Source organism: Geotrypetes seraphini, chromosome 1 (genome assembly GCF_902459505.1).
Source record: "Geotrypetes seraphini chromosome 1, aGeoSer1.1, whole genome shotgun sequence".
Lineage (NCBI taxonomy): Eukaryota > Metazoa > Chordata > Amphibia > Gymnophiona > Dermophiidae > Geotrypetes > Geotrypetes seraphini.
This window is the reverse complement of record NC_047084.1, coordinates 216,349,845-216,377,481: the sequence shown is the minus strand read 5'-3', so window position 1 is coordinate 216,377,481 and position 27,637 is coordinate 216,349,845. Positions and strand designations below refer to the sequence as shown.

The 27,637-nt window shown below is 40.5% G+C and overlaps 1 protein-coding gene across 1 annotated transcript in view; it reads right to left on the bottom strand.

Moving 5' to 3' along the window:
* CORIN (corin, serine peptidase) overlaps nucleotides 1-27,637 on the bottom strand; it is a 280,593-nt gene that overhangs the window by 190,102 nt on the left and 62,854 nt on the right. The window contains exon 3 of the mRNA XM_033946076.1: nucleotides 20,516-20,968. Within this exon, the coding sequence (XP_033801967.1) occupies nucleotides 20,516-20,968 (453 nt within the window). The remainder of the gene's footprint in view (nucleotides 1-20,515; nucleotides 20,969-27,637) is intronic.

Here is a 27,637-nt window from a genome sequence, read left to right as displayed (position 1 = left end):
ATTGAAGAAATTGAGCTTGGGTCTGTAATCTGTAATCTGTTATTTATACTAATATAATGATTAATTTTTGATTAGAATAAATGTTTTAATTGTATGTATTAATTATAGTTTATTAAGATTTAGGGCTCCTTTTATGAAGGTGCACTAGAATTTTTAACACACGCACCAGATCAGCACGCGCTATAGCACGCGCTAGGTGAAAAACTACCGCCTGCTCAAGAGGAGGCGGTAGCGGCTAACGCGCACAGCTTTTTAATGTACACTATTCCGCATGTTAAGGCCCTAATGCGCCTTTGTAAAAGGAGCCCTTACTGTTTTTATTAGAATTGTTATTATGATGGAGATGATTGCTTGCCATTTTTAAAAGGAAAAATAAATTTTTTATTTTTGCTTTTACTCTTTTATATCCTATTTTTAAATGGAGTTCCTTTCTTATTGAAAATGTATTATATTGTAATGTATTATATTGAAAATGTATTATATTTCTTAGGCTGTTATGCGGTATAGAAAGTTTTTAATAAACATAAACATATTCATGAAATGCTTCAATATTGGTTTTACCTGGGCCACATCATCAACGGTTGCAGTAATGCATAGGTTTACCTTAAAGATCTAAAATTTATAAGTTACTTAATGGTTAAGGATCAAGCTTTCTGACAGAAATTTCAATGGAATAAAGCAGGAAGGATGCTGAAGCCATCACAGATTGTGCTACTAAATATTTCTATACCTAAAGTAGTGAGATTAGACTAGGGTTACCAGATGGCTCCAAGTCATGGAGAACACACTGAGTCACTCCTGTTTTACTTCCATTGCTTTCAATGGATGTAAAACCGGACTGGCTCAATTTGTCCTCCATGACCTGGAGCTATCTGGGAACCTTAGATTGGAGAGAATAAGAAAATGTGAAGTTTCATATGCTGCTCCCAACCCCAGTCTATGGGCAGTGGCATAGAAATGGGTGAGCCTAGGTGGGCACAGGTCCATCTACTTTGAACTCAGGCCCACCCAGTTGCGGCACTGCAGCAAAGTGGCTGGCAGGGATAGGTTTGTTAAATCATGCCCATGACATTATGAATGGATTAATGGAATTTATTTACAAAAAAAATTTAAACATTGCATGAATATACAGCCTCATGCTATTTCATAATGAATAACTTTTGGACTATAATGTATCTTAAATAGAAAATTATCTTTAATTAGTTTTGTCCTCAAAAAAGCATTTTTATTTAAAACATCCAATTGAAATTTAAAAATGTGATTTATATTTTTTTAAAAATCTGACTTTGCCCAGGCTCACAAGGAGCAGAGCTAGACTTGAACCTGCAATCTCAAGGTGCTTAGGATGCAGCCCTAACCACTAGGCCACTCTGCTACTATATTTTACATGTGCGTCTCAGGCACTTAGATACCACACATGCATACATAGAAATATACTTGATTATGATAGTACCCTATAAAAGAAAAGTAGGCACCTACTTTCCTTTATAAAACATGCATCTATCAAGCACCTTCTGAGTGCCTATATAGAGGTGCATTGTTCTAGAGTTACACCTTATCATTCCTTACACCAGCAGTGATTGTCCTACAAACTCTGAAGTAGCTTCAGACTGATTAGCAGGCTAGCAGAGAGAAAGAAGCCTGCTGCATACAAAATGCCTAAAGTGGCTTCACTAATCAGAGCTGTGACCCATTCCCCTTCACAAAGCCACTTTAGTTTACATAAGGCAGAGTTTTAATTCTAACTATGCCTTCCTTGTGTGGGAAGAAGGTCATAAGGAATTTGGGAGTGCAGCTGGATAAGCAGCTGACATTAAAGAATCAGACATCTGTGATAAAAATTCTCATTTATTAGATTGTAATTGTTAGATCAGGGAGATTTGGGCCCATTGATACATGTTTTCATCATATCTAGATTATTGTAATAGCTTCCACTGGGTAGAGGCTGACCAAAACTTTTTTTTTTTTCCAGTTTTGTCCGAAACTAAAACTGCCGTCGAAACTGATCACCTGGTTTTGGCCAGAGCTAAAATCAGAACTTCAAACTCAAGTCTGGTTGTGTGAATGTGAATCAATGAGGGCCACTGGGGATTGTTAGAGCGTGCAATTTGCTCCTCTCTGCTAAACCCGTGGAGAGGCATAATCAAAACATATGTTGAGTACAATTTGGGCGTATGGTGTTAGACGCCCAAAGTCGGCAGTGGAAAAATGCCCATTTTTGAAAAATTGTCTATCTGAATGTCCAGACTATTGTTCGTCCAGGCCACCAGGATGTCTATCTTTATACCACATTTTCAACCACAATTTTGTCCAAGTCCCACAATGCCCAAAACAAGACCATTTGGATGTGGGAAGGGCCAATCTTGTAATAGGCTGCCACTCAGACATGGCAACAGAGCAGTGGGGCACCATACAGGGCACTGCTTTGAACTTCAAAAAAAGGGTGCCAGATAAATATCTCACCAGAACTCCCTTATAGGTTATAGTGAGCCCCCCAAAACCCACTATACCCACCTGTCTAGAACCCCAATATCCCTTAACACTGCAGGTGGCACTTAAATGGCAGTAGAGTAGGGTTGGGGGAGGGGGTGTTGGTGGGCGCACATGTTCCACCATAAATGTAGTAGTTAGAGTGGCTTATGGGTCTGGGTCTTCCTCTCTATGGTTCACTAGCCCACCCCCCCAGGCTATTTAAGACTCCTGTGTGCAGCTCTACTTGGTTTTCCTATAACAAGTTCTGATGTTCTGGAGACAGGTATGTACTTTTTTTTTTTCTGATCTTTCTGGGTGTGTGAGGGGGGTCAGTGTGTGTGAGGGTATGGGGTCTTTACTTTGGCTCTGTAGTAGTTATCTGGTCACTTTGGATACCTTTTTGGCACTTAAACTTGTTTTTACATCGTCTAACTCACAATGTTTAAGTTTCATCCAGGATGTCTAGAAAAACATTCAATTTTCCCTGCAGGACGACTAAGTCTAGGTCGGTCCCCATCCCACCCACATACTGCCCTAACCACTCCTCCAGATATGCCCCTTTCAGCTCTGGGCACACAGCGGAATTCAGAGGTATAAAAAGTCCCATGGCTTGTCCAGAAAGTTGGTCTGATTATCGGCACTTGGACGACCTATCTTTTAGGTTGTCCAAGTGCCAACTTGTGTGGGTTTTAGACGTGTTTAAGTTTTGATTATGAGCCCCACAGTATCTAAACTAAAATATAATAATTTAAATAATGGCATGCCACATTAAATCTCCAAGTAAAATAGCTTCCATGAAACTAAACTAAAAACCATGATGCTTTTACAGTGGCTAACTTTTTGGTCACACTCAGAGTGACTGTTGACATCATAACTCCGTAGGGAAACTTATTCCTAAGGAGCTTATCAACCCAAATATACAGACTTAAATTCCTGCTACAATATTGTATCAAAAGCATTTAATTGGAGCCCCATCCCACTCCAGGACTAGCTTACAATCCCTGATGGTCTAGTGGTGTAGTCAGGGCATGAGCAATGCCCCAGTCATGGTAGCCATTTTGAAAGCAGAGCCAGAATGGATAGGAGTAACTGGGGATCACTCCTGACCCAACCTCATCCCTAAACCACTAGGAATTTTACAATAGGCCAAGGGGAACATATAGGTGAGGGAAACACTCAAAAGAGGGCAACTCCTGTTTGAGGAGAGGGGGAAGGAGAAGAAAGCAACCAGGACAAAACACAAATTATCAGTTTCCACTAGAAATACATGGTCATTTTCAGATGAAATCAACCAACGTGGTCGAAAATTAGAATAACCTTTTGGCTAAAACTGAAACTGGACAGAAAAAGGATTTTAGGCAGTGTCAGCACCATAACTGAAACTGAAACTAAAACCAAAAATCAGTCAATCTTGATATCGGGAATTATCTAAGTACCATCTGCAGAGGCTGCAGCTGGTACAAAATATAACAGCATCCCTGTTGATGAATAAGAATAACAAATCATATTTCCCTGGTGTTGGCTACACTTCATTAGGTGCCAGTTGAGTACCAGATCCAATTTAAGGTCCTTTGTCTGGTTTTCCAACTCATATTTCAGGAGGATGTTAGTACTTGGTGTTTTGTGATCTTGCATACTTAATGCATACTTAGATCTTGCATACTTAATGCATACTTAGACTCTCACTGGCTACCGATAAAAGCAAGATCACAATTCAAATTCTACTGTCTACTATTCAAAGTAACCCATGGAGATGCACCAAGTTACCTTAACAACCATCTATACCGCAACCTCACACACAGAACAAGGAAAACTCAAAGCCTATTCATACACCCACCTCTCAATGGTACTCGACGCAAGAAACTTTACGACAACCTTCTAGCGACACAGGCTGCGAAAATTGACCCAACCATCTCCAAACTGCTGACCAAAACAACAGACATCAAAGTTTTCCGAAAAGATATCAAAACTCTTCTATTCAAAAAATACCTTCCATCATTCTAACCTTCACGCACACGCATACCCCTTCATAAACACCACCCCTATAGTATCCCCTAGCCAAACTTTTCAAACCAAACTCTTCCCCAAAATCTGTAACCAGAATATTCCTTCCCTCAATGTTATGTAATAATCTCCCTAATTTGTATGTATTGCTATTGATATGTAAACTTGATATGTATATGTTATATACATGATATGTAAACTTCCTGGAAATGTCCAGTTTTCATCCAATTTTGTAATCCGCTTAGAACCGCAAGGCACAGGCGGAATAGAAATCTCTAATGTAATGTAATGTAATGTACTTGTGAGACTTATTATAGCTGTATGAAACTAAGATCCTCCCAGCAGTTTTTGCTTCAAGTGCCTGGTCATGGTAGGCACGTGCTTAAAGCAAAATTTGTGGTGCGGTGTGCAGTCCTAAATTGTGAGAATGCACTGCTGACTGAACTACAGTTAGAAAGAAATTAGGAATGTGCTTTTTCAACTGGAGTCAGCTATGGGAGCTTGTAGGGGATGGGGGGATTCTGATAATAGTTTAAGCACGGTATATGTCATTGATCATTTCTTTACAGATCATTGTAATAGATCATTTCATATCAACAAGCTTGGTATTTCTTTACCTTCTATTTTTAGGTTCTCCTCTCTTCATAATAAACAATTTACTTCTGTGATGGTTTCATTGTGGAATACTCTGCCATCTGAACTGAGATTTCATAAACTATTAAAGTGCTGGTTATTTGGGAAATAACTCCCCCTCCCCCCACCCAACATACATATACACACACTTTTACTAAGCGGTGGTTGAGGTTTCTACCACAGCATGGAGCGCTAAATGCTCCGACACTCGTAGAATTCCTATAAGCATCAGAGCATTTAGCATTCTGGGTCATGGTAGAAATCTCTATCGTGGCTTAGTAAAAGGGGTGGGGGTGTTATTCTTAGTAGCATTTTATTTGTTTGTATTTCTGATTTGTTATTGTTTTAGGTATATTAATAAAATATTAGACAGTTTAATTCTGTTTTAGTTTTTCTAAATTTTGTCGTCGTTTTGGAGCTTTTGTAAACTGTTCTGAGCTAATGGGTGAGAAATGGAATATAAGAATTTCCATATTATGTTATGTTATAATGGATTAGGGATGAGGCGTTGGGTGGGGAAAGAGGAGCGTTGTTATTATGCTTTGTTGAATTGTAATTCACTTTGGACTATTTGGTGAGACATGTCATGAAGTTCTGAAAAAAAAAATTTTTTTTATAAATAATACATATTTTTCACTGAAGAGAGACTGTTTGCAAGAGATTCATGCAAACTCATGAGGACTCAGCCTAATGGATTATAAAGGTGAGACTAAGGACCTCTTTTATTGGAGTGCATTAACATTCACTGCAAAGCCTCTGTGTTAAGTGCTAGGGGAATATCCAGCATCTTCCCAGTGAATCTAAAGATAATACACCTCTGTCAGTTAACTGCATTGCAGATTGCACAGATGCATAGAAATCCAGTTGTAGAAGCAGCATTAGCTACACCCTGCTATCTGCTACATTGACAGTTAGCATGTGCTCATATGCTCTCAAACTATACATGTGAAGAGAAATCTTATAACAAGGTGCCCACATTTACAAGCCACTTGAGCACATAAGTGTACAGAATACTATCGCTTTTGTGGGTAGTGGCACAAAACACTAAGGCCCAAATTCTGTAACCAGCGCATAATGTTAGGCACCTATTATGGAGATGCCCATCTAGATAAGCTCAATTAAGCTTTTTAATTAGCAATAATTGAAACTTGGGTGCCTATCAAGAAAGAGCAATTCTGTAACAAGGCGCCTCTAAAAATTTAGGCGGCCTTCAAAAAAAATAGGCACTATGCATGGTTAAGTGTGGGCGTGGCTTCGTGTTAGGCGCCTTGTTACAGAATCACTGCTCTTCAGCGTGCTTAAGCGCTCGCATGGGCACCTAATTTTTATTTGTGACTAGAACTGGCTTATTTATTGGGCACCTCCAAAATAGGTTCCCAAATAGGTGCCACTCAATGCGATTCACTAAACAGCACCCAATTGTACTTGAATCGCGCTGAACGGTGCCTATAGTGGCACCTAACTTTTGGGCGCTTCTTATAGAATTTTACCTTAAGTGCTGTTCTATAAAGGCACATATAAGTGGCATATAGGGGGGACATTTACATGGGCAGTGCATGGCAAAGGCAGATCTGCCACTTATATACACAGCTTACAGAATACAATACATTACATAACATATGCTTTTGACACATTTGGGCACCCATAGTTACACCAGGTCTCTGGCTGTGTAACTGGTGGCACCTAGATGTAAAGCACACCAGTACTGAGTTATGCTAGTATTATGTAATAGAACCTGGGTGTCCAGAGGCCAATATAGAATAGGCTTTCACCACATGGCATCAGGGCATCTGTAAGGAGGTGCCCATATATAGAATTGCTCCCTAAGTTTAAGGCACAGTTCCCACCTCTTTCCACATTTATCAGTTAACAAGGAAGTTTAAGTTTAAGTTTATTAGGATTTTTTATATACCGCCTATCAAGGTTTTCTAAGCGGTTTTACAATCAGATACTCAAGCATTTTCCCTGTCTGTCCAGGTGGTCTCACAATCTATCTAACGTACCTGGGACTGTGGAGGATTAAGTGACTTGCCCAGGGTCACAAGGAGCAGCGCGGGGTTTGAACCCACAACCCCAGGGTGCTGAGGCTGTAGCTTCAACCACCGCGCCACACACTCCTCGAAATTTATTTAAGAAGACAAGAGTATCCAATAGCCTTGTCTCTTAAAATTTTAGGAGTTATACTCGACCGCCACTTAACCCTGTGGGAACATACTGATATGAATGTTAAGAAATGTTTATTTGCATTATGGAAATTGCATTCCATTAAAAAAATACTTTGACCCTACTTCTTTTAGATTACTAGTTCAAGCATTAATCTTATCTATTCTTGACTACTGCAATATAATCTATTTGGGAGTTTATAAAACTGTTTTAGGAAGATTAAGGCTAATCCAAAATACAGCGGTCCGTTTAATTTTCGGATTAAAAAAACAGGTACATGTCAGCCCTTATTACCATCAGCTGCAATGGAAGCAAGAGTACTTTTCAAATTTGCTTGTATTTGCTATAAGATGTTATTTGGATTAGCTCCGTTATATCTCTTCTCTCATTTTGAATTGTACTGTTCGACTAGGTCTACTTGGTGTACTGGCTTATTCACTTTTCCTAATCCCAAAAATTGCCATTATAAAAAGTATTTTTATCGATTTAAGGCTTACCAAGTAGGTAAAGTTCAAGTATGGTTAGACGATCTGATTCAACAATCTACATCTTATTGCACCTTTAGAAAACTGGTTAAGACCTATTTGTTCAAAAAATTTGTTACTTGATTGATAACTATGTCATAGTTTCTTACTGCATTTTTCATTATTGAAATACTGTACTACCTTTCGGTGTGCTTTGTAAAATCACTGGAATGTCCAGTCCTTTTTATTCTGTGAACCTCCTAGAACTTTTTGGGTGTTGGTGGGATAGAAAAACAAAGTTATTATTAGTAGTATTATTAACGTGCACTATCCCATTTGTTCTACCATACGTCTTCTCTAATTTCCCTTGTTGTCGGCAAAGACTGCCTCGTTGACTTTACAAATATCACTGTGATTTATATAGTAGATCTGACAAATTTTCTTTTATATAGCCAGGAAGTTTAACAGCACACTCAAATTGCATGTTCCCTGATGCAGGCTCTGATTGTCGAAACACAGTGCCTTCTTGGGTCTCAGTTGTGTTACCCGGTTGAGAGTTCAGTAAATTTGGAATCCAACCTTCTGGCTTTCCTCTATTGCAAGTCCATTGTCTTGACCCACTCTTCCATTCTCTAACTTTAAGTACCATTTGTGCATTCAAATTAATAGAATACTGTTGTTAGGTGCCATCGACTCGTGCTTGAGTCCTAGCGATTTGATGAATTGCGGATCTAAAAAGAAATCGGTTTTGTGCTAGTCCGGTAAGGTCCTCCAGCGTCTTCCTCATGGTTGTTTTCAACGTGTCCAGCCATCTGATTGCAGGTCACCCTCTTCACCGGCTTCCTTCGATCTATCCAAACATGATATCCTTCTCCTGGGATCTCTCTCTCTCTTCTGATGGTGTGACTAAAATAAGACAGTCGTAACTTCATCATCTGGGCTTTGAGTAACAGCCAGTTTGATCTCATCCAGAACTGATTAGTTAGTTCTTCTGGCAGTCCACAGCATGCCTAAAATCCTTCTCCAGTACCAAAGCTCAAATGAGTCAATCTTCTTTCTGTCTTGTTTCCATAAATGGCAGTAGTGCACCGAAGTGATAGCTTATAAGTACTACAACAGGGTGTTCATAGGGGAGATGCATAGATAGGCCATAGGTAGGTCTAACAATTATGTGGGCAGTTTACAGAATACTGTCAATCAGGCAATTAGCTGCCCCATTTAGATGAACCAATATACACCAGCCATAGACCTAGTGTAAATGTATGTACTTACATTAGGCATATATGTGTGCAAGTGCTTTTATAAAATAGGCTCAGGGCCTGATTCTACAAATAACACCTAGCATGCCTACATTTGAAGGCGCCACTCCGTGTGGTTGTCAATCAACTGCTAGGCATCCTTTATAGAATCCTCCCTAGGCGTAGTGGTGATCCAAGGTTGGGGGGGCAGGTGCAGCCCATAAGGTGGTGCTCCCATGGATGGCGACGTCCCCTTCTGGCAGGACCAGCCGCAGGCTTCACAACTCACTGCTCTGCTGACGTTGGACCTTCCTCTCTGCCAGGTCCTGCCTTCACAGAAACAGGAAGTAGCGGGACCAGCAGAGAGGAAGGCTGCGATGCTGACCAGAGCAGCGAGTTGTGAAGTCTGTGCTGCCAATGATAGAAGACAAGTTTTTTGAGGTGGTGGAGGTGACAGAGAGAGAGAGGCGGGATACCCAACTGGGGAGGAGGGAAGAAAGAGAGGAGAAGGAAGACCAGGGAAGGAAGAGGAGAGAGAGAGTTTCAAGATCAGAAGGAAGGGAGGGAAGGAGGAAGGGAGGTAAAGGAAGGATTGGAGATGCCAGACCATGGAGAGAGAGGGAGAGATGGAAGGAGAGGAGACATGGCAGGGCATGGGGGAAAAGGAGACAGATACCAGAGCATCAGGTGAGGTAGAAAGAAGGAAGGAAAAAAGAAGAAAGAGATGACAGAGTATGGGTAAGGTGATCATATGTCCCGTTTTGAATGGGACCGTCCCGTTTATAGATCCCCTGTCCCGTTGTCCCCATGCACAGCTTTGGGATGCCGAAATGTCCTGTTTTCAGAGACACCGTCCCTAAGATGTGCGGGGGGGACAACGGGACAGGCGATAGCTTCCCCTCCCTCCTTCCCTGCCGCGCCAAAGCCAGCCTGCCTGCTTCCCTCCCTCCAGCGCCGAAGCCTGCCCCCCCCCCAGACCGGCTCCCACTGCTGCTACCTACGCGACAAAGCCTGGCCTACCGCCACTTCAAACCCCCCCTCCCCTCCGGTCTGCCAACGCTGCTGCCCACCACCCGCCGCAACTAAAGAGAAGGAAGGTCCAGGTGCCGGCCCACAAATCTTCTTCCCAACGTCAATTCTAATGTCAGAGAGGAAGTTACGGGCCAACCACTCACTGCCTGGCTGGACTGGAACTTCCTCTCTGACAATAGAATTGACATTGGGAAGAAGGTGTTTGTGGGCCGGTGCCTGGACCTTCTTTCTCTTTAGTTGTGGTGGGTGGCAGCATCGGCGGACCGGGGGGGGGGGTTTGAAGCGGCGGTAGGCCAGGCTTCGGCAAGTAGGTAGCAGCAGCGGGGGCCAGTCCAGGGGGGAGGCTTCAGTGCTGGAGGGAGGGAGGCAGATAGGCTGGCTTTAGCGCAGCAGGGAGGGAGGTAGGTAGGCTGGCTGGCTTTGGGGGAGGGGGTTGGACAAAGGCTGGAAGGCAGTGAGGGGGACATACGAAGCAGCACTGGGGGCACTAAGGACATAGGAAGGGGCACTAAGGACATGGGAAGGAGGCACTGTGGGAACTAAGGACATAGGAAGGAGGCACTGGGGGCACTAAGGGCATGAATAGGAGGCACTGGGGGCACTGACACAGGAAGGGGCACTAAGGACATAGGAAGGGGCACTGGGGGCACTAAGGACATAGGAAGGAAGGAGGGAGGGAATAGAAAGGGACAATTGTTGGGCCTGAGTGCAGAAAGAAATGAAATAAAGGATGCACAGTCAGAAAGAAACACAACCAGAGACTCATGAAATCACCAGACAGCAAAGGTAGGAAAAATTATTTTATTTTCAATTTAGTGATCATAATGTGTCAGTTTTGAAAATTTATATCTGCTGTCTATATTTTGCACTATATTTGTCTATTTTTCTATAGTTACTGAGGTGACATTGCATATTTTAAAGTCATCTGCCTTGACATCTTTGAAATCCCCCAAATATAAATGATAATTAACATTTTCTCTGCGTATAGAGTGCTTTGTGGGTTTTTAAACATTTTATGGTTACCATTATGAATTAATAAGATATTATATGTACATGAAAAATGAAAGGAAGAAATTGGGGGCGTGATTTGGGGCGGGGCTAGGGCAGGATTGGGGCAGAATTGGGGGCGGGACTGACAATTAATAGATGTCCCGTTTTGATGAAAAAAATAAATGGTCACGTTAAGTATGGGGGGGAGGGGTGGAGACATCATTGTTTACAAGAATATGACCATATATTTTAGACTTTTTATTCAAGTTTCAAGTTTATTTAAAATTTCTTATACTGCCTTATCATATCTTTAAGGCAGAGTACAGAATATATTGTTTCGAATTAAAACATTATTTTTGATCATTTATATATCGCTTGATATTTTTTCCTATATCAATCCAGGTACACCCTTTTTTATGGACTTTTTCTCCAGGAATTTGGTCAAACCATTTTAAACCTGTCTACATGTTCTTCTGTAATAAATTCTAACTGGCTGATATTCAGCGCTATTTAACTGGCCATAAACAGCACTGACCGGCTAATTAGTCCTTACCTTGCAAATATTCAGCATGAGATAACCACTTATCTCCACTGAATATTTGCAGTTAGTAGCTAGAAGTTAATCGGCTATATTGCGTGTTAACCAGAAATTTTCAGCACTGAGTGGCTATGTTTAGTGGCCAAATCAGACCTTGTAAATAGCAGTCCTATCTTTGGCCATTATAAACTTAACCAGTCAACTCTGAATATTGTGTTAGCCGGTGAATATTTTAGCAACCAAAAAACACCCTGATATTCAGTGCCAGTAACTGGAAATGGCTCAGCATTGAGTATCCACGAACAGTGCCAACTGCAGGAATTATCCGGTCTGATTCCCAGTGACTGAATATCAGGTAGTGTCTCTTTTAAATGTGCTACTATGTACTTTTTCATAGAATGAACAATTGATTTGCATTTACCCAGTCCACGCCAGGATTTTATAGGCTCCTTTTACTAAGGTACACTAGCGTTTTTGGTGCGCGCAGGAAATTACCGCGCGCTACACCGCAAGCTACGCTTCTAGAACTAACGCCAGCTCAATGCTGGCGTTAAGTTCTAGCGCTCGCGGCAATGTAGCACGCGCTATTCCGTGCATTAAAGCCCTAGCACATCTTAGTAAAAGAAGCCCTAAGTCTTAACCCCCTCCATGGCCCGGAGCACTAAATTCTCTGACACTCATAGAATTCCTATAAGCGTCGGAGCATTTAGCACTCTAGGCTGTGGTACCTTAGTGTGACCTTAGTGTGGTTATCCCCAAAAGCCTGAGTGGCTGTGGAGCATCAAGGCAAGTTTGTAAAGCCCTGAATGGGTCAATAAATCACTCTCGTAGATTACTTGAGTTTCAGGGCTCCTTTTACTAAGGCGCGCTAGCGATTTTAGCGCACATGGGAAATTACCGCGCGCTACACTTCTAGAACTAATTCCAGCTCAATGCTGGCGTTAAGGTCTAGCGCGCACGGCAAAGTAGCGCACGTTATTCTGCGTGTTAAAGCCCTAACGCGGCTTAGTGAAAGGAGCCCTTAGTGACTCTCTTCCAAAACATTTTCTAAAATTAGAAGATTCCGATGAATATCACAAAGCAGTTGTAAACAGAAATGCATTCTTTTGTTGTCAACAACATAATTTTTCAACTCCATATTGCATAGAAACAGGCTATAAAAGTTAAGCACAAAGAACTATGTGGGAAAATATGCAAATGGGTAGAAAAATGCACATAAACAGCAAGTGACCATACATGAAAAAAAATATCCTATTATACAAAGTCAAGATAAAGGGCAACTGGGTCAGTAGCAAGTTCACAAGTATATATTTATATTTTTTTTTTATTCAATTTTTCTATACCGTTCTCCCAGGGGAGTTCAGAACGGTTTTACATGAATTTATTCAGGTACTCAAGCATTATATATATATATGAATGTAAATTTATATCTATAGATATATACTGAAGATAGATATTTTTTTTATGGGATGGCAAAAGGTTCCACCTGCTTTTTTGAGCTTCCAGGTCAATCAGTGCCAAGGCTGGAATCTGATCCACAAACCTTCATTTGCAACTATCTGTGGATATACAGTATGTTTACTATATTTTCTATCTCCTTCTATTTTTCCATTTTTGATCTATTATCCCTGTAGTGACAATTCTCAGCCATGAACCATATATCAGAGAGTTGGGTTTTCGGAATTCTGAAATCATTGCTCCTACATCTAGCCACAAAGGGCTAGATTCACTAAGCCCACCGATCGGGTTTGCGATCGTGTACCGACCCGATCATCCTCTGATCCGGTCCGATCCGCGCATGCAAATGAGGTAAATCACATGCAAATGTAGGAAGGATGCAATATACTAAACTAAAAAAGGCACACCAACTGGGCTTGCCGATCAAAACACAAGCGACTGGTGAGGACCAGTCACTTGAGGAAAAACCCTGCACTCTGCCCCGACTCTCCCGCTCGCTCTGCCCCGTGCTCTCTGCCCTGACTCTTTTATGCTGGCCACCCTGCTCTCTGCCCCGACTCTCTGCTGACTTCATCTCCTGCTCTCTGCCCCGATTCTCCTGCCCCGATTCTCCTGCTTGCCGTCCCACTCTTTCTGCCGCAACTCTTGCTAGCCGCCCCGCTCTCTGCCCCAACTCTCCTGCTTGCTGCCCCGCTCACTGCCCAGACTCTCCTGCTCATCTCCGCAGTGCGAGCCCGTGGTTTTAACCTGCGGGTTTAAAGCATGTGGTAATTACCATCCTATCCCCTCACATTCCAAAGTCAGATCATTGCAGTGTCCTTAATATTTCTGTCTCATCCCGGAATAGGGGTCATCTGCTGGCACAATGAATGTCCTGCCAGAAGTGAGGCCCTCCCACTCTCACTTCTTCAACCTGGGATATCTTTTCCCCCAAGTACTCCTTCTTGTTCCCAAGCTGGGAACACTCCGCAGGCACCCTCTGCCCTTTGGTAGGAGCTTCAAACATCGTGCTCTAGCGCAAACTTCTGTCTTTGATTGCAGGTGGTGGGCAATGAAAGACCTTTTTTTTCCTGGGAAAATCTCTTTAATTACTTCCCTGGCCCTGCCTACATACACCGGCTCTTTCCTCATGCTTAGTGACCACCTGGAAAAAACTTCAGCCCACCACTCAAGGCAGGGACATTTTCAGGGAGGGGGGTAACATAAAATGGAAAAAAAGGTGCTGCTTTTCTATAACCATACAAGATTTTAGCAAGATCACTTCTGGAATATTTATAGTTTTAAAAAGTACTAGCTGATGCCCCGGCGTTGCACGGGTATTTAATTATAGCAATAACACTGTAAATGGAATCAAATAAAGATACTTTATAGTGGTGAATGAAATTATTTTTTAACAGCTTTATAAAAAGTACAATATTCAAATTATAATGTGAAATATTTGACAAAATGAATACAATACAACTAACACAAAACTTGATTATAAACAACATTTTTAGTTTCACCTCCAGGAGCAAGAACATATAAATTCTTGGATGAACCCACCCTTGAGCAAGCAACATAGAGTTGTCCATGGGAAAAACAGGGGGATCTTAAATGCACTCCACAGTATGTAATAGTCTGTCCCTGTGATTTGTTGATTGTGATAGAGAATGCAAGTCTCACTGGAATTTGCAATCTCTTAAACTGAAAAGGAAGATCTGTTGGAATAAGTGGCATCCAAAAGTTCCAGTATTGATTAAAACAACTCAATATGTGGAAACTCAGGTTGAAAAGAAACTCCATGCAGTTGTTTCCCGGTTCAGAATGGAACCTGTGTTCCTAGTTCAGCATATGTGAGTACTCATGTAATGTAAATAACATTATGAACTGGGGTGCATGAAGGAAACAGTTACAAACACAGTTAGAACATACAAACTCTATATGTATGGTGTCCGTGGTAGAATAGAAACAATGTCCCTAGTGGTTATAGTGTCATAGAAAGTGTTTTATAGTTGGAATTACGGTGAGAATGGCAGCTTTTTACATCCTTTCCATTGACATGAATGGGTAAAATCTGATTTTATGTTTGTAGCTCCGCCCACATGTGCAGGTGGGCAGCGAGACCCCCAGAACATATCACCCCAGGTAGTGAGGGATCTGCATACCAAGTTGCGTTCAAATCGGTCAAGCCGTTTTTGAATTACTGAGAGAATGGCAGCTTTTTACATTTTTTCCATTGACATGAATGGGTGAAATCTGATGTTCTGTTTGTAGATCCACCCACGTGTGCAGGTGGGCCACGAGACCCCCAGAACATATCACCCCAGGTAGTTGGAATTACTGTGAGAATGGCAGCTTTTTACATTTTATCCATTGACATGAATAGGAGAAATCTGATTTTCTGTTTGTAGCTCCGCCCACGTGTGCAGGTGGGCCGCGAGACCCCCAGAACATATCACCCCAGGTAGTGAGGGATCTGCATACCAAGTTTCGTTAAAATCGTTCAAGCCGTTTTTTAATTACTGTGAGAATGGCAGATTTTTACATTTTTTCCATTGACATGAATAGTGAAATATGATGTTATGTTTGTAGCTCCGCCCACGTGTGCTGGTGGGCTGCTAGACCCCCAGAACATATCACCCCAGGTAGTTGGAATTACTGTGAGAAAGGCAGCTTTTTACATTTTTTCCATTGACATGAATGGGTGAAATCTGATTTTCTGTTTGTAGCTCCGCCCATGTGTGCAGGTGGGCCGCGAGACCCCCAGAACATATCACCCCAGGTAGTGAGGGATCTGCATACCAAGTTTCGTTCAAATCGGTCAAGCCGTTTTTGCGTGATCGCAGCACATACACACACACACACATACATACATACATACACACATACATACCTCCGATTTTATATATATAGATTAACAAGAATATAACAGATGGTGCTCTCCTGGGGATAGAATTATGTGTGCAGGACTGGAACTTCAGTTTGCTGTATGTGTTTGGCTCTAATGTCCATAAAAAGACTTTCTACAGATGGTCTCACAAAACAACAGGATTCCAGAAACTTCACCATTCTGATTTAAAAGTGTTTCCATTAATTTGCTTAGCACGGAAGTCAGACATACTGGCCTGTAATTTCCTACTTCTTCCTTATTTCCACTTTTGCGGAAAGGGACCACATCTGCCCTTTTCCAGTCCTCCGGTACCACTCCTGACTCTAGAGACTCTGAAAATGTCCGTCAGCGGAACTACCAGAACTTCCCTAAGTTCCTTCAGCACCCTCGGATGTACACCATCCGGCCCCATCACTATGTCTACCTTTATTTTAGCTAGTTCCTCATGAACACAAGCCTCTGAAAATCGATCAGAGTCTATTACTCCTCCATCCCTATTCATGTTTGTCTTCTGCGGTCCTGCTCCCGGCGCTTCAGCTGTGAACACAGAACAGATATATTTGGTAAGCAATTCGTCCTTTTTTTTATCAGTTTCTTCATATTCCTCCCCTTCACCTTTGAGTCTCACAATGCCACTTTTACACTTCTTCATATCACTAATATATCTAAAAAATGTCTTGTCTCCCCGTTTTACCATGTCAGCTATTTTTTCTTCAATTTGCATCTTTGCTTTCCTGACTACACGACCAGCCTCTCTTAACTTTTCCAGATATTTTTGCCTGTCTTCCTCTTTCTGCGATCTTTTGTAGGTTATGAAAGCTAACCTCTTATTCCATACCTTCTCAGTTACTACTTTTGAGAACCAAAACAGCCTTCGTTTCCTCTTACTATTATTTACTTGCCTCACAAAAAGGTTTGTCGCTCTTACAATCGCTCCTTTCAGTTTTGCCCACTGCATTTCCCTAAGAACATAAGAATTTCCGCTTCTGGGTCAGACCAGTGGTCCATCGTGCCCAGCAGTCTGCTCACTCAGCAGCCCTTAGGTCCTTCCAGACATTCCCATCTGGACAATAATTCCTTGATGTAAACCCCCATCCGAATAAAGTTAGTTTTTTTAAAGTCTAGAACCTTTGCTTTTGAATGAGCCCTCTCTAAACCCATCTTAATATTAAACCGTACCATGCAGTGATCACTGGATGCCAGATGATCACCTACTGTAACATCAGAAACACTTTCCCCGTTTGTAAGCACTATGTCCATTATGACCCCATCCCGTGTGGGTTCCATTACCAACTGCTGGAACAGTTCTCCTTGTAGAGAATCCAGAATGAGTTGGTGGGAATAGTTTTAACTCCAATACATGAGTACCTGAATAAATGCATGTAAACCATTCTGAGCTCCCCTGGGAGAACGGTATAGAAAATGGAATACATTTTTTTAAAAAAAATAATTTTTTTAAAAATAATACTGAATCAGATCTTACCGTTGTGGATAACTTTAGGCTGATAGCTAATATTTCTTGGATGGCTAAAGTTCTAGAATTTGTGGTTAATGATCAATTAAAGTAGTGCAAAAAATCTCCACTTAAAGGTAGCTGAGAGTCTGCTCAAATGGAAGAAAAAGCCACAGGTTTTATTGGCAGAGCTCAAGCTCAAACCACCACCTCCACATCATTGGCTAAAAAACTTCCATAGAGTGACAACTCGCTGTTGAGGTTTAAAATAATTGAGGACTGAGATATTTTGTCCCCCCCCCCCCCCCGCCTTACTATACCACTGCTTGGGTGTTCCTACAAGTTAGAATATGCCCAATCCACACACAACGAAGGAAGGAAAGGTGACTAGTGGAGTCCCTCAGGGTTCGGTGCTGGGGCCAATCCTGTTCAATATATATGTAAGTGACATTGCTGAAGGGTTAGAAGGAAAAGTGTGCCTTTTTGCAGATGATACCAAGATTTGTAACAGAGTAGACACCGAAGAGGGAGTGGAGAATATGAAAAAGGATCTGCAAAAGTTAGAGGAATGGTCTAATGCCTGGCAACTAAAATTCAATGCAAAGAAATGCAGAGTAATGCATTTGGGGATTAATAATAGGAAGGAACCGTTTATGCTGGGAGGAGAGAAGCTGATATGCACGGACGGGGAGAGGTGTGATAGTGTCCGAAGATCTAAAGGCGAAAGATGACAAGGCAGTGGCTGCTGCCAGAAGGATTCTGGGCTGTATAAAGAGAGGCGTAGTCAGTAGAAGGAAGAAGGTGTTGATGCCCCTGTACAGGTCATTGGTGAGGCCCCACTTGGAGTATTGTGTTCAGTTTTGGAGACCGTATCTGGCGAAAGACGTAAGAAGACTTGAGGCGGTCCAGAGGAGGGCGACGAAAATGATAGGAGGCTTGCACCAGAAGACGTATGAGGAGAGACTGGAAGCCCTGAATATGTATACCCTAGAGGAAAGGAGAGACAGGGGAGATATGATTCAGACGTTCAAATACTTAAAAGGTATTAACGTAGAACAAAATCTTTTCCAGAGAAAGGAAAATGGTAAAACCAGAGGACATAATTTGAGGTTGAGGGGTGGTAGATTCAGGGGCAATGTTAGGAAATTCTACTTTACGGAGAGGGTGGTGGATGCCTGGAATGCGCTCCCGAGAGAGGTGGTGGAGAGTAAAACTGTGACTGAGTTCAAAGAAGCGTGGGATGAACACAGAAGATTTAGAATCAGAAAATAATATTAAAGATTGAACTAGGCCAGTTACTGGGCAGACTTATACGGTCTACGTCTGTGTATGGCCGTTTGGAGGAGGATGGGCAGGGGAGGGCTTCAATGGCTGGGAGGGTGTAGATGGGCTGGAGTAAGTCCTAACAGAGATTTCAGCAGTTGGAATCCAAGCACAGTACCGGGTAAAGCTTTGGATTCTCGCCCAGAAATGGCTAAGAAGAAAAAAAAAAAAAAAAATTTTAATTGAATCAGGTTGGGCAGACTGGATGGACCATTCGGGTCTTTATCTGCCGTCATCTACTATGTTACTATGTTACTATGTTACAACTTAAGCACAAGTATTTAGGTCTGGTTTTCATTGGCATAAACGGCTGCGTTTAAATGTTAGGGTGCTGCATGTGATACTATAAACTGCACCTAAGTTCAGAGGTGGTTTATAGAATCGCCCTAAGTGCTGTCCTTTTCAGCACTGATTTTTTAAGGTGTCATATGTAGAATTTGGCCCTTAGTGAATTAAGAATAACTAATACGGTGTTAAATTGGTTTAGAGAGTTTTTTGTTTTGTTTTTTTTTTAAATTCTTTATTGGTTTTTCAAACTTCAAAAGTGCTATACATAAAATGTAACATACAATACTACAATAAGAACACATTCAGCTTACATGCATTCATAATCAACCATTTTCTCCCACCCACCCACCCACACAGTGATTATTCAATAAAACACAAAGGGGTCCTTTTATCAAGCTGCGGTAGGGGTTAAACAAGCGTAATACCGCGCGTTAAACCACCTTCTGCGCTAGCCACTAATGCCTGTGAAGACAGGACAGTATCACTATAAGCTAAAGCTAAGTGATGTTCTGATTGTTACAAATATTTTAAGAAAAATTCAGTTAAAAACTTTGAAAAAATTAATAATTAATAAAGGTTGGACCGTCGAAGAGTAAAACAATCAGTGGTTCATATCCTGATGGTGATCTGAAGGTCCCTACAATCCAGTTATACTATCATATGAGTATTTATTATAATACCTTAAGAGTGTCCACTATATTTGAAGAGTGTCCACTACACCATGTATTGTTAGTCCTTAATGTGAAACCAACTAAGACAATCATAATATAGATATTAGGAAGAACATTTCACTCTTAACGTTATCCTTCTCCTCCACTGCCAATTCCAGACTTCGTTCCTTTCATCTAGCTGCCCCCTATGCCTGGAATAAATTACCCAAGTTTGTCCGTCAAGCCCCTTCCCTTGTTTAAAAGCAGACTGAAAGCCCACCTTTTTGACATAGCTTTCAATCCTTAATCCTACTCCTCTGTCCTCCAACCCAGCCTGCTGATTAACTGTTCCCCTTAACTGTATCCATGACATCCTGTTTGTCTGTCTTGGCTGTTTAGATTGTAAGCTCTTTCGAGCAGGGACTGTTTTCTTACTCTTTGTAACTCTCTACAGCGCTGCGTGCATCTAGTAGTGCTATAGAAATAATTAATAGTAGTAGTAATAGTAGTAATTATAGAATACTATATGTTCCACCCAAATTCTGCCCAAGTGCATGACCACCAGTAAAGTACGCACTATCAAAACATGTCATTAAGCCAGTATTCCATGAGGTCTTTTATGCATGCATGTTGCTACTTAGGTACATAAATGACTAGGATACTGACATTTGTGTGAGTTCACTCTGCACATGGAATTATCCTTATGTTCTTAGATGAAATTCCTTGGCACTTAGTTTCAAAATTACATGAATTACAGCTATAGATAATGTGTAATCATTTAGCAACATTAGTTTACGTGGGAATATCTATATGATTGCCATTTCGCAGGGTGGAAAATTCTGATTCCAAACTGCTGGTATACTGACTTATTCAGCTTTGGATTCTCTCATTTGAACTGTAAAGGGTTGTGTTTACTATCTAGGTTCCGCTTTCTTCTTACCTTTTGTCATTCCTTCACCAGCTGGACTGACTGGATTTACTGTTGATGTGGATAAAGGCCAGTCAAGTGTCTCAGTTGTTGTGTCACTGGACACTGATTTCATTTTCTCATGAGTAACTGACCAGTGATCATCAACTGTAGCTTCTTTGGTCACTGTACCATCATTTGTAGAATGAACTGTGTCTTGAGTAACCAGAGTCAAAAGATTTAGATGTGAAGTAAGATTTAGATGTGAAGTATCTCCTGTTGTGCTGAAGGTTTTAAGAGTTTGGTCATCATAGGACAATGTGCTTGTCATCCAAGATGGAGGCTGACTGTCCAGATCTATGGTGGGTATCGTATCTGAAGCATTTTCAGCCATATTTGTAAATGGAATGTCATATGAGTGCAGATCTTCACTGACAGTTAGCAGATCACTAGCATTTGAGACAAAACAAGTTTTGTCTATCACACCTAGAAAGAAAAAGATATGCAAACTATTATTCATGGTCAAATGAATTTCCACAAGTCAAAATGGCTGTAAAAATCTTGAGTTTATCACATACTTAAGATTCCATTTACCATTAGAACATAAGTACAAAAAATATCACCATACTGGGACAGACCGAAAGTCAAGCCCAACAGTGGCCAATCCAGGTCACAAGCTCCTGGCAAGATCCCAAATGATTAAAAAATATTTTATACTGCTTATCCCAGATTTTCCCAAGCCCAACATAATAATGGCTTGTGGACTTTTCTTTTAGTGACTTCAACAAACCCTTTCTAAATCTATTATGGTAATTGCTTTTACCAAATTATCTGGCAATGAATTTCAGAGTTTAATTGAACAAAGAAATGTTTTCTTTGATTTGCTTTAAATTTACTACTTAGTAGCTTCATTGTGTGCCCCCTAGTCCTTGGTTTGTTTGGGTTTTTTTGTTTTTTTTAAAGAGTAAACAAGCTTTTTATGTCTACCTGTTCCACTTCACTCGGCATTTTATAGACCTCTATCACATTTCCCCGTAGCCATCTCTCCTTCAACCTGAGGAGTCGTAGCCTTGTTAACCTTGAAACAAAAAGTGTCAAAAAAAGTGTGGAATAACTTGTAAATTTCATGGCTCCATATCATTCTCTTCTTAGTTAGGCTGATAACTTTTCAGCGGCCCCTGGTAGTACACACAGTACATCCTGCAAGCATTACATTGCAACAGTCTACTCTTGATAGGATCATAGTTTGCACTAAAAGTTGGAAAGCTGATTGCTCAAAATAATTTTGGACAGAATTTTGGAAAGATTTTAATTTTTTAAGAAGATGTTGAGGGGCATTTTCAATATGACGTCCAAATCCGATTTTGAATGTTTGGTAAAAAAAAAAAAAAAAAAAGTCCGGTGCCAAACATTTTTTAACCAGGAAAACATCTATCATTTTTGGTTCAAAAAATTACCTATTTTAGATTTGTTGAACTCAGTGCATATTTCTTTTGAGGGCCATTTTCAAACAAAAAACAGCCAAAAGAAAAACGTACAAAAACAAGCCATTGGGATGTCTGGGGAGCAGCAATCTTACTAGACTGACCATATTAACATCTCAGCAGAGAAATGTAGCAGCCCAGGAGGAGACTGCAGTGAATTTTACATAAAAGGTCCCAGGTAAAACATCACATCATAACCTTCTTATATTATATGACAAGCCATCCAGGAGTAGCAAAAAAAAAAAAAAAAATTGTGCTCAACTGTACACCATTACAATAGCCCTTATGCACATAGGTGTTCAATAGGTATTTTATGGGTTTGGGGGCATACACACTTTCTACCACAAGTGTACCAGGCAGAATGGGATATGGCTTGGGCTTCCATCTCTACAGTGCACTGTACCAACCACTAGGTTTCTCCAGGGTCCTGCTTGTTACTCTATGAGGAATGAGCATTATATCTGCTGCTGTCTTAGTGCATAGACAAGACAAATACTCCCTTGTATTGCATGAATCTCTGGGGGAAAAAAACTTTTTTGAATGTTTATCACTGGTGTCTATATATGTGATTATTGCAGCTATATAAAAATATATGCTCAGAGACCTGGAGGCCAATGGAGAAAAAGCCCAAATATAACCTCACCACCCAATCATTGTATATATCTCCAGGAATTTTGTGTGTTTTAATTATTCATATATGTCAATGTTCATCTTTTCCAACACATTAAGTATGATCTCAAAAAAATCACTTATCTGCTTCTAGGTCCCAATGTGGACCATGTTTTGATCCTACCTCAGAAAACCAAAAATTTCTTGTAGGCAAAGACGCTTAGATTATTTGGAACCGTTTCAAGCAATCTGAGCATCTTCGCCTACAAGAAATTTAAAGCACAGAGACCTGATAAACTTGAATCATTTCAAAACATAATTTATAGGTTCCCTGAGGCAGGATCGAAATGTGGTTCATGTCAGGACCTAGAAGCAGATAAGTAATTTTTTTATAATCATACTTAGGGCTCCTTTTACAAAGGCGCCTTAGCGGGGTTAACGCGTGCGACTTTTCATCACACGTTAACCCCCGTGCTGGCCAAAAACCACTGCCTGCTCAAGAGGAGGCGGTAGCGGCTAGCACTTCCGGCAGTTTAGCGCGTGCTATTACGTGTGTTAAACCACTAATGCGCCTTTGTAAAAGGAGCCCTTAATGTGTTGAAGAAGATAAACATTGACTTTATATGAAAAATTATAACACACAAAATTCATGGAGATATATGCAATGATTGGGTGGTGAGGCTACACTTGTGGGTTTTCTCCATTTGGCTTCCAGGTCTCTGAGCATATATTTTTCTATAGCTGCAATAGTCACACATTTAGACACCAGCAATAAACATTCAAAAAAGTTTTTTCCAGAGATTCATGCAAAAAAAGAGAGTATTTGTTTTGTCTTAGCTCACTGAGGATTTTCTCTCACTTATTTCAAATATTTTTCCCTTAAATTTTTGGCTGTCATAAAAGCATTGTATAAAATGTCACTTTCACCTCTTAGGGAGATTGGGGAGGGTCAGTGACCACTGGGGGATTAAGAGAGGGTCATGCTTGTATCCCTTCAGTGGGCATCTGTTCAGTTTGGGCACCATTTTGGCATGAGGCTCATTTTCAAAGCACTTAGGTGCACAAAGTTCCATAGTAACCTATGGTAATTTATGTGTCTAAGTGCTTTGAAAATGAGCCTAAATTAGTCATTATTGAAACAGGTTTAGCTAAAAACATCCAATTTTTTTGCCCTAGGCATTTTTGCAATGTTTCATTATCACAGAAAAGCATCCAAATCAAAAGCCCATTCTAGTTTTCTATCTAAAACATTGCCTCTAACACAGTGGTCTCAAACTCGCGGCCCGGGAGCCACATGCGGCCCGCCAGGTACTATTTTGAGGCCCTCGGTATGTTTATCATAATCACAAAAGTAAAATATAACAGTTTCTTGATCATATCTCTTTAGCTATAAATTACAATATTATTATTAAAACTTAGCCAAAAGGAAAGATTTATAAACTATAAAGAGTTTTACCTCATGCAAAATTGTCATTTCTTTAATAAGACATTAACTATTTTTTTCTGCGGCCCTCCAAGTACCTACAAATCCAAAATGTGGCCCTGCAAAGGGTTTGAGTTGGAAACCACTGCTCTAACATGTCCTCTTGAGATTTAGATGAACTCCATTAAAAAAGTATTAAAAATGAGTTTCAAAGATAGTGATTTGAACATTTGCCTCTCTTCTGACATTTTTCATCATTTTTCTGTTTTGAAAATGAGCCCATGATTAAGCTATGATTGAATTTATATAAATATTTATGGAAAGAGAATTATCAACTAAAACTCCTACAATCTTTGAACAAGTAACAATCTAGAATTGATTCAGACCTGCGATAAATTTTTTGTCTTCTCAGAGGATTATCCAGAGGGCCTAACCATTAAAAAAATGTTCTTTTTTCAATCTATAACCCAGCATGAGTTCAGGCATAATTGTATTGATGCAGAGTAAAAATGTTGACTGGATTGTGCTGACAATATATTTAAGAGCTGAATTTAGAAAGAAACAGTTGAAAGAGGTGAAAAATACTTCGGGGTTTTTTTTTTTTTTTTTTGCATCCACAGCATGAAGCAACATAAAGTTCACAGTGAATGATAGATAATCAATTTACTGTCAGCAGAGCAGTCAAAAAAAATACTACCTCGTGTGTTCAGCAATTTTAAGTAATTATTGAACCACATATTAAATCAGGATACCACCTGCTCCAGAACTAGTATAAACACTTTATAAAGTTGAGAAGTCACAAATAAAAATTCACCAAAAGTTAGAGATGGGCTAAAATGTATAACCTGCGGCAACCACAATCCACTCATAAACTCTCGATGTGTTCACACAAACATGAAGGTAAAAAGTTACAATCCAGCTAATATTCAGCCCATTTTGGTTAGCTTTTTGTTTTCAATACTGACTGCAGTGGGCAGAATTAGCTCCAAATATTCAGTGTTAGGTAGGATTACGAAATTTTCTGTCTGGAAAATACGGACCTATAGTCCTGCCCCCAGCCCTGCCCTGCCTCCAATCCCTCCCCAGCCCTGCCTCCAATCCCGCCCCAGTACCGCCCCCCATTGCCTGTTCTCATCGGGCAGCACATCCGTGCATGTTTTGAAATAAGAATTCTATGAAGGGGCAACACTGGTTATTACCCCATGAGGAACATCTGCTTTAGACAGATTGAAACGCCTGTTTCTTCTTTCAGAAGGGCATTGGAAATTGTACATTGTCAACCAGCGCTGGTTCATGGGTTTATACCATTTGAGATGTGTTGCTTTCCCTCTTCACATATAATTTGAGGGTTGATATTTAACATTTTTGTGACTAGTGTTTTTTTGATCTTTTGTTTTTTCATTATTATATAATATATTTTGATACAGCTCATGAAGCACACACCTGCAGATGTGGTTCTGTAGGTTTTTTTTACACAAAATAGGTGAGGTAGGTGGGATGGGACAGGCGTAGGTGATTAAAATTTGGAGTCAGGATGTGGACCCGAAATAATATGGAAATTATAAGAGGTTTGTGATCTGATCACCCACAATTATGATACACCTCTTTCTTACCACAAGTAAATTTATGGTTTATAAAAAGATAGTAGCTTATTTTGTTTCAAATGGGAATAGCTAACATTGATGATAGACATACTTAAGCTAGCCTGTGGTAGGCCTTTTTATAGATTCTTCGTCTCTTGGAAACATCCATATTAGACCCAATTTGCTCTATGCAAAACCCAAGGAGTAGCAACATTCCATGCTACCGATCCAGGGCAAGCAGTGGCTTCCCCCATGTCCCTCTCAATAACAAACTGCTGCACTGGTTGCCAATTGAGGCACAGATTTTATTCAAGTTTTCCTGCTTTTGCTATAAACTGGTGTGGGGAATGTCCCCAATTTACCTATTACCTCACTTCGAACTTTACACCCCCATAAGGACAACCAGAAATCGCAACCTCTTTGCCTACCCGAAGATCATAGGTTGCAAATACAGAACCTTTCTGGATAGAACTTTTAAGTTTCAAGCTGGCAGACAGCAAACCTGGCTAGGCAACTTCACTGACAAAGCCAGGCAGACTTATGGCGCCTTTCGGAAAGAAATCAAGACCGCTCTATTCAATAGATTTATTTCCCAGCCAGACAACGCCCCCCCCATCCTAAAACCTTTCTCTTTATGCTGATACTACGCTTCTTCACAAATGTATTCTGTTCTTCTCTTTACTATTCAGTGTCTTCCTCACCATCTGTATTCTGTAATTCGCTGACCATCCAGCCCTTTTGATGTAAAATGTTTAAGATTATACTGTAACCTATTTGTAACCTGTAAACACTGATTACTCCGGTGACTTCCTACCTGTTCTCACCTTGTAATTCGCTGATTGTACAGCTCTCTTTCACTGTAAACTGGCTAGAAGTCGCAAGATTATGGCGGTATAGAAAAAATAAAGTTATTATTATTATTGACTTTTCCTCCAGGAAATTGTCAAAACTTTTCTTAAAACCAGCTATGCTTATTAGATTAATCAGTTTTAACATATTCTGCTAATGAACCCCAAGTTTATTTAAATTTTTTATTATGTCCCAATTGTTCAGAATTCATTCTTTCATATCTGTAATATTGGCAAAGAGTTTCCCACCAAAAGTTAAAGTTCACTCTGTCCCAGTTCTTCCAATTCCTTGTTATTAACTGCATAGCTACCCCTGTCATAATAAGAAGGAGTCTGTTTTTGCTTGTATCAACTGGACTCTTAGGTCGCAATCAAGTCCCAAATAAAAGAATGTCATATGACAGTGGAATAGAAGCCTCCAAAATCCTATTAATTTTACCCCAAATAGACTTCCAAAAGTTGCGTATCATGGCACAATAAAACAACAAGTGATCTAGTGTCCCTACTTCAAGATAGCAGTGCCAGCATCTATTAGACTTTGAACTATCCAACTTTTGTCATAGATGCTGACATATCCAGGGAGGGTGAGAGGGGGGAAATATACTTTGTATTACTATTTGTTTGGATAAAAGTGCTGTTTAATGTATTAATTGATTGTATATCCTTTGCACTTTGTATTTGGTTTTAAAATTAATAAAGAATTACAACAAAAAAAACCAGCTATGCTATCCGCTCTTACCACAACCTCTGGCAATGCGTTCCAAAGCTTAACTATTCTCTGAGTGAAAAAAAAATTCCTCCTAAAGGTTTTAAAAGTATTTCCCTGTAACTTCAAGTGTCCCCTAGTCTTGATATGCTCAGAATGGGTTACAGGTTAACATACATAGTATACACTCAAAAATGGTTAACAATTTGTCTTGTGATACAGTGTATTCATCCTAGCTTCACCTATACAGGGGATCTAGTTTAATATACATATATAATTCTTGTTTACCTATGCAGCCTCAGGTAAGTGATTAAGTGGAGAGGTAAGTTTTTATTGCTTTTCTAAAGTTCACCAATTTGACACTAGAGGTGTGCACAAGGAGATAATCTGGTTCCCATCCCCACCCATCCCCAGACAATTTGGATCCATCCTCACCCCATATCCAGTAGATTCTCTTCCATCCCTACCTCATCCCTGGCATAAATGCATCTTTTGTCACCAA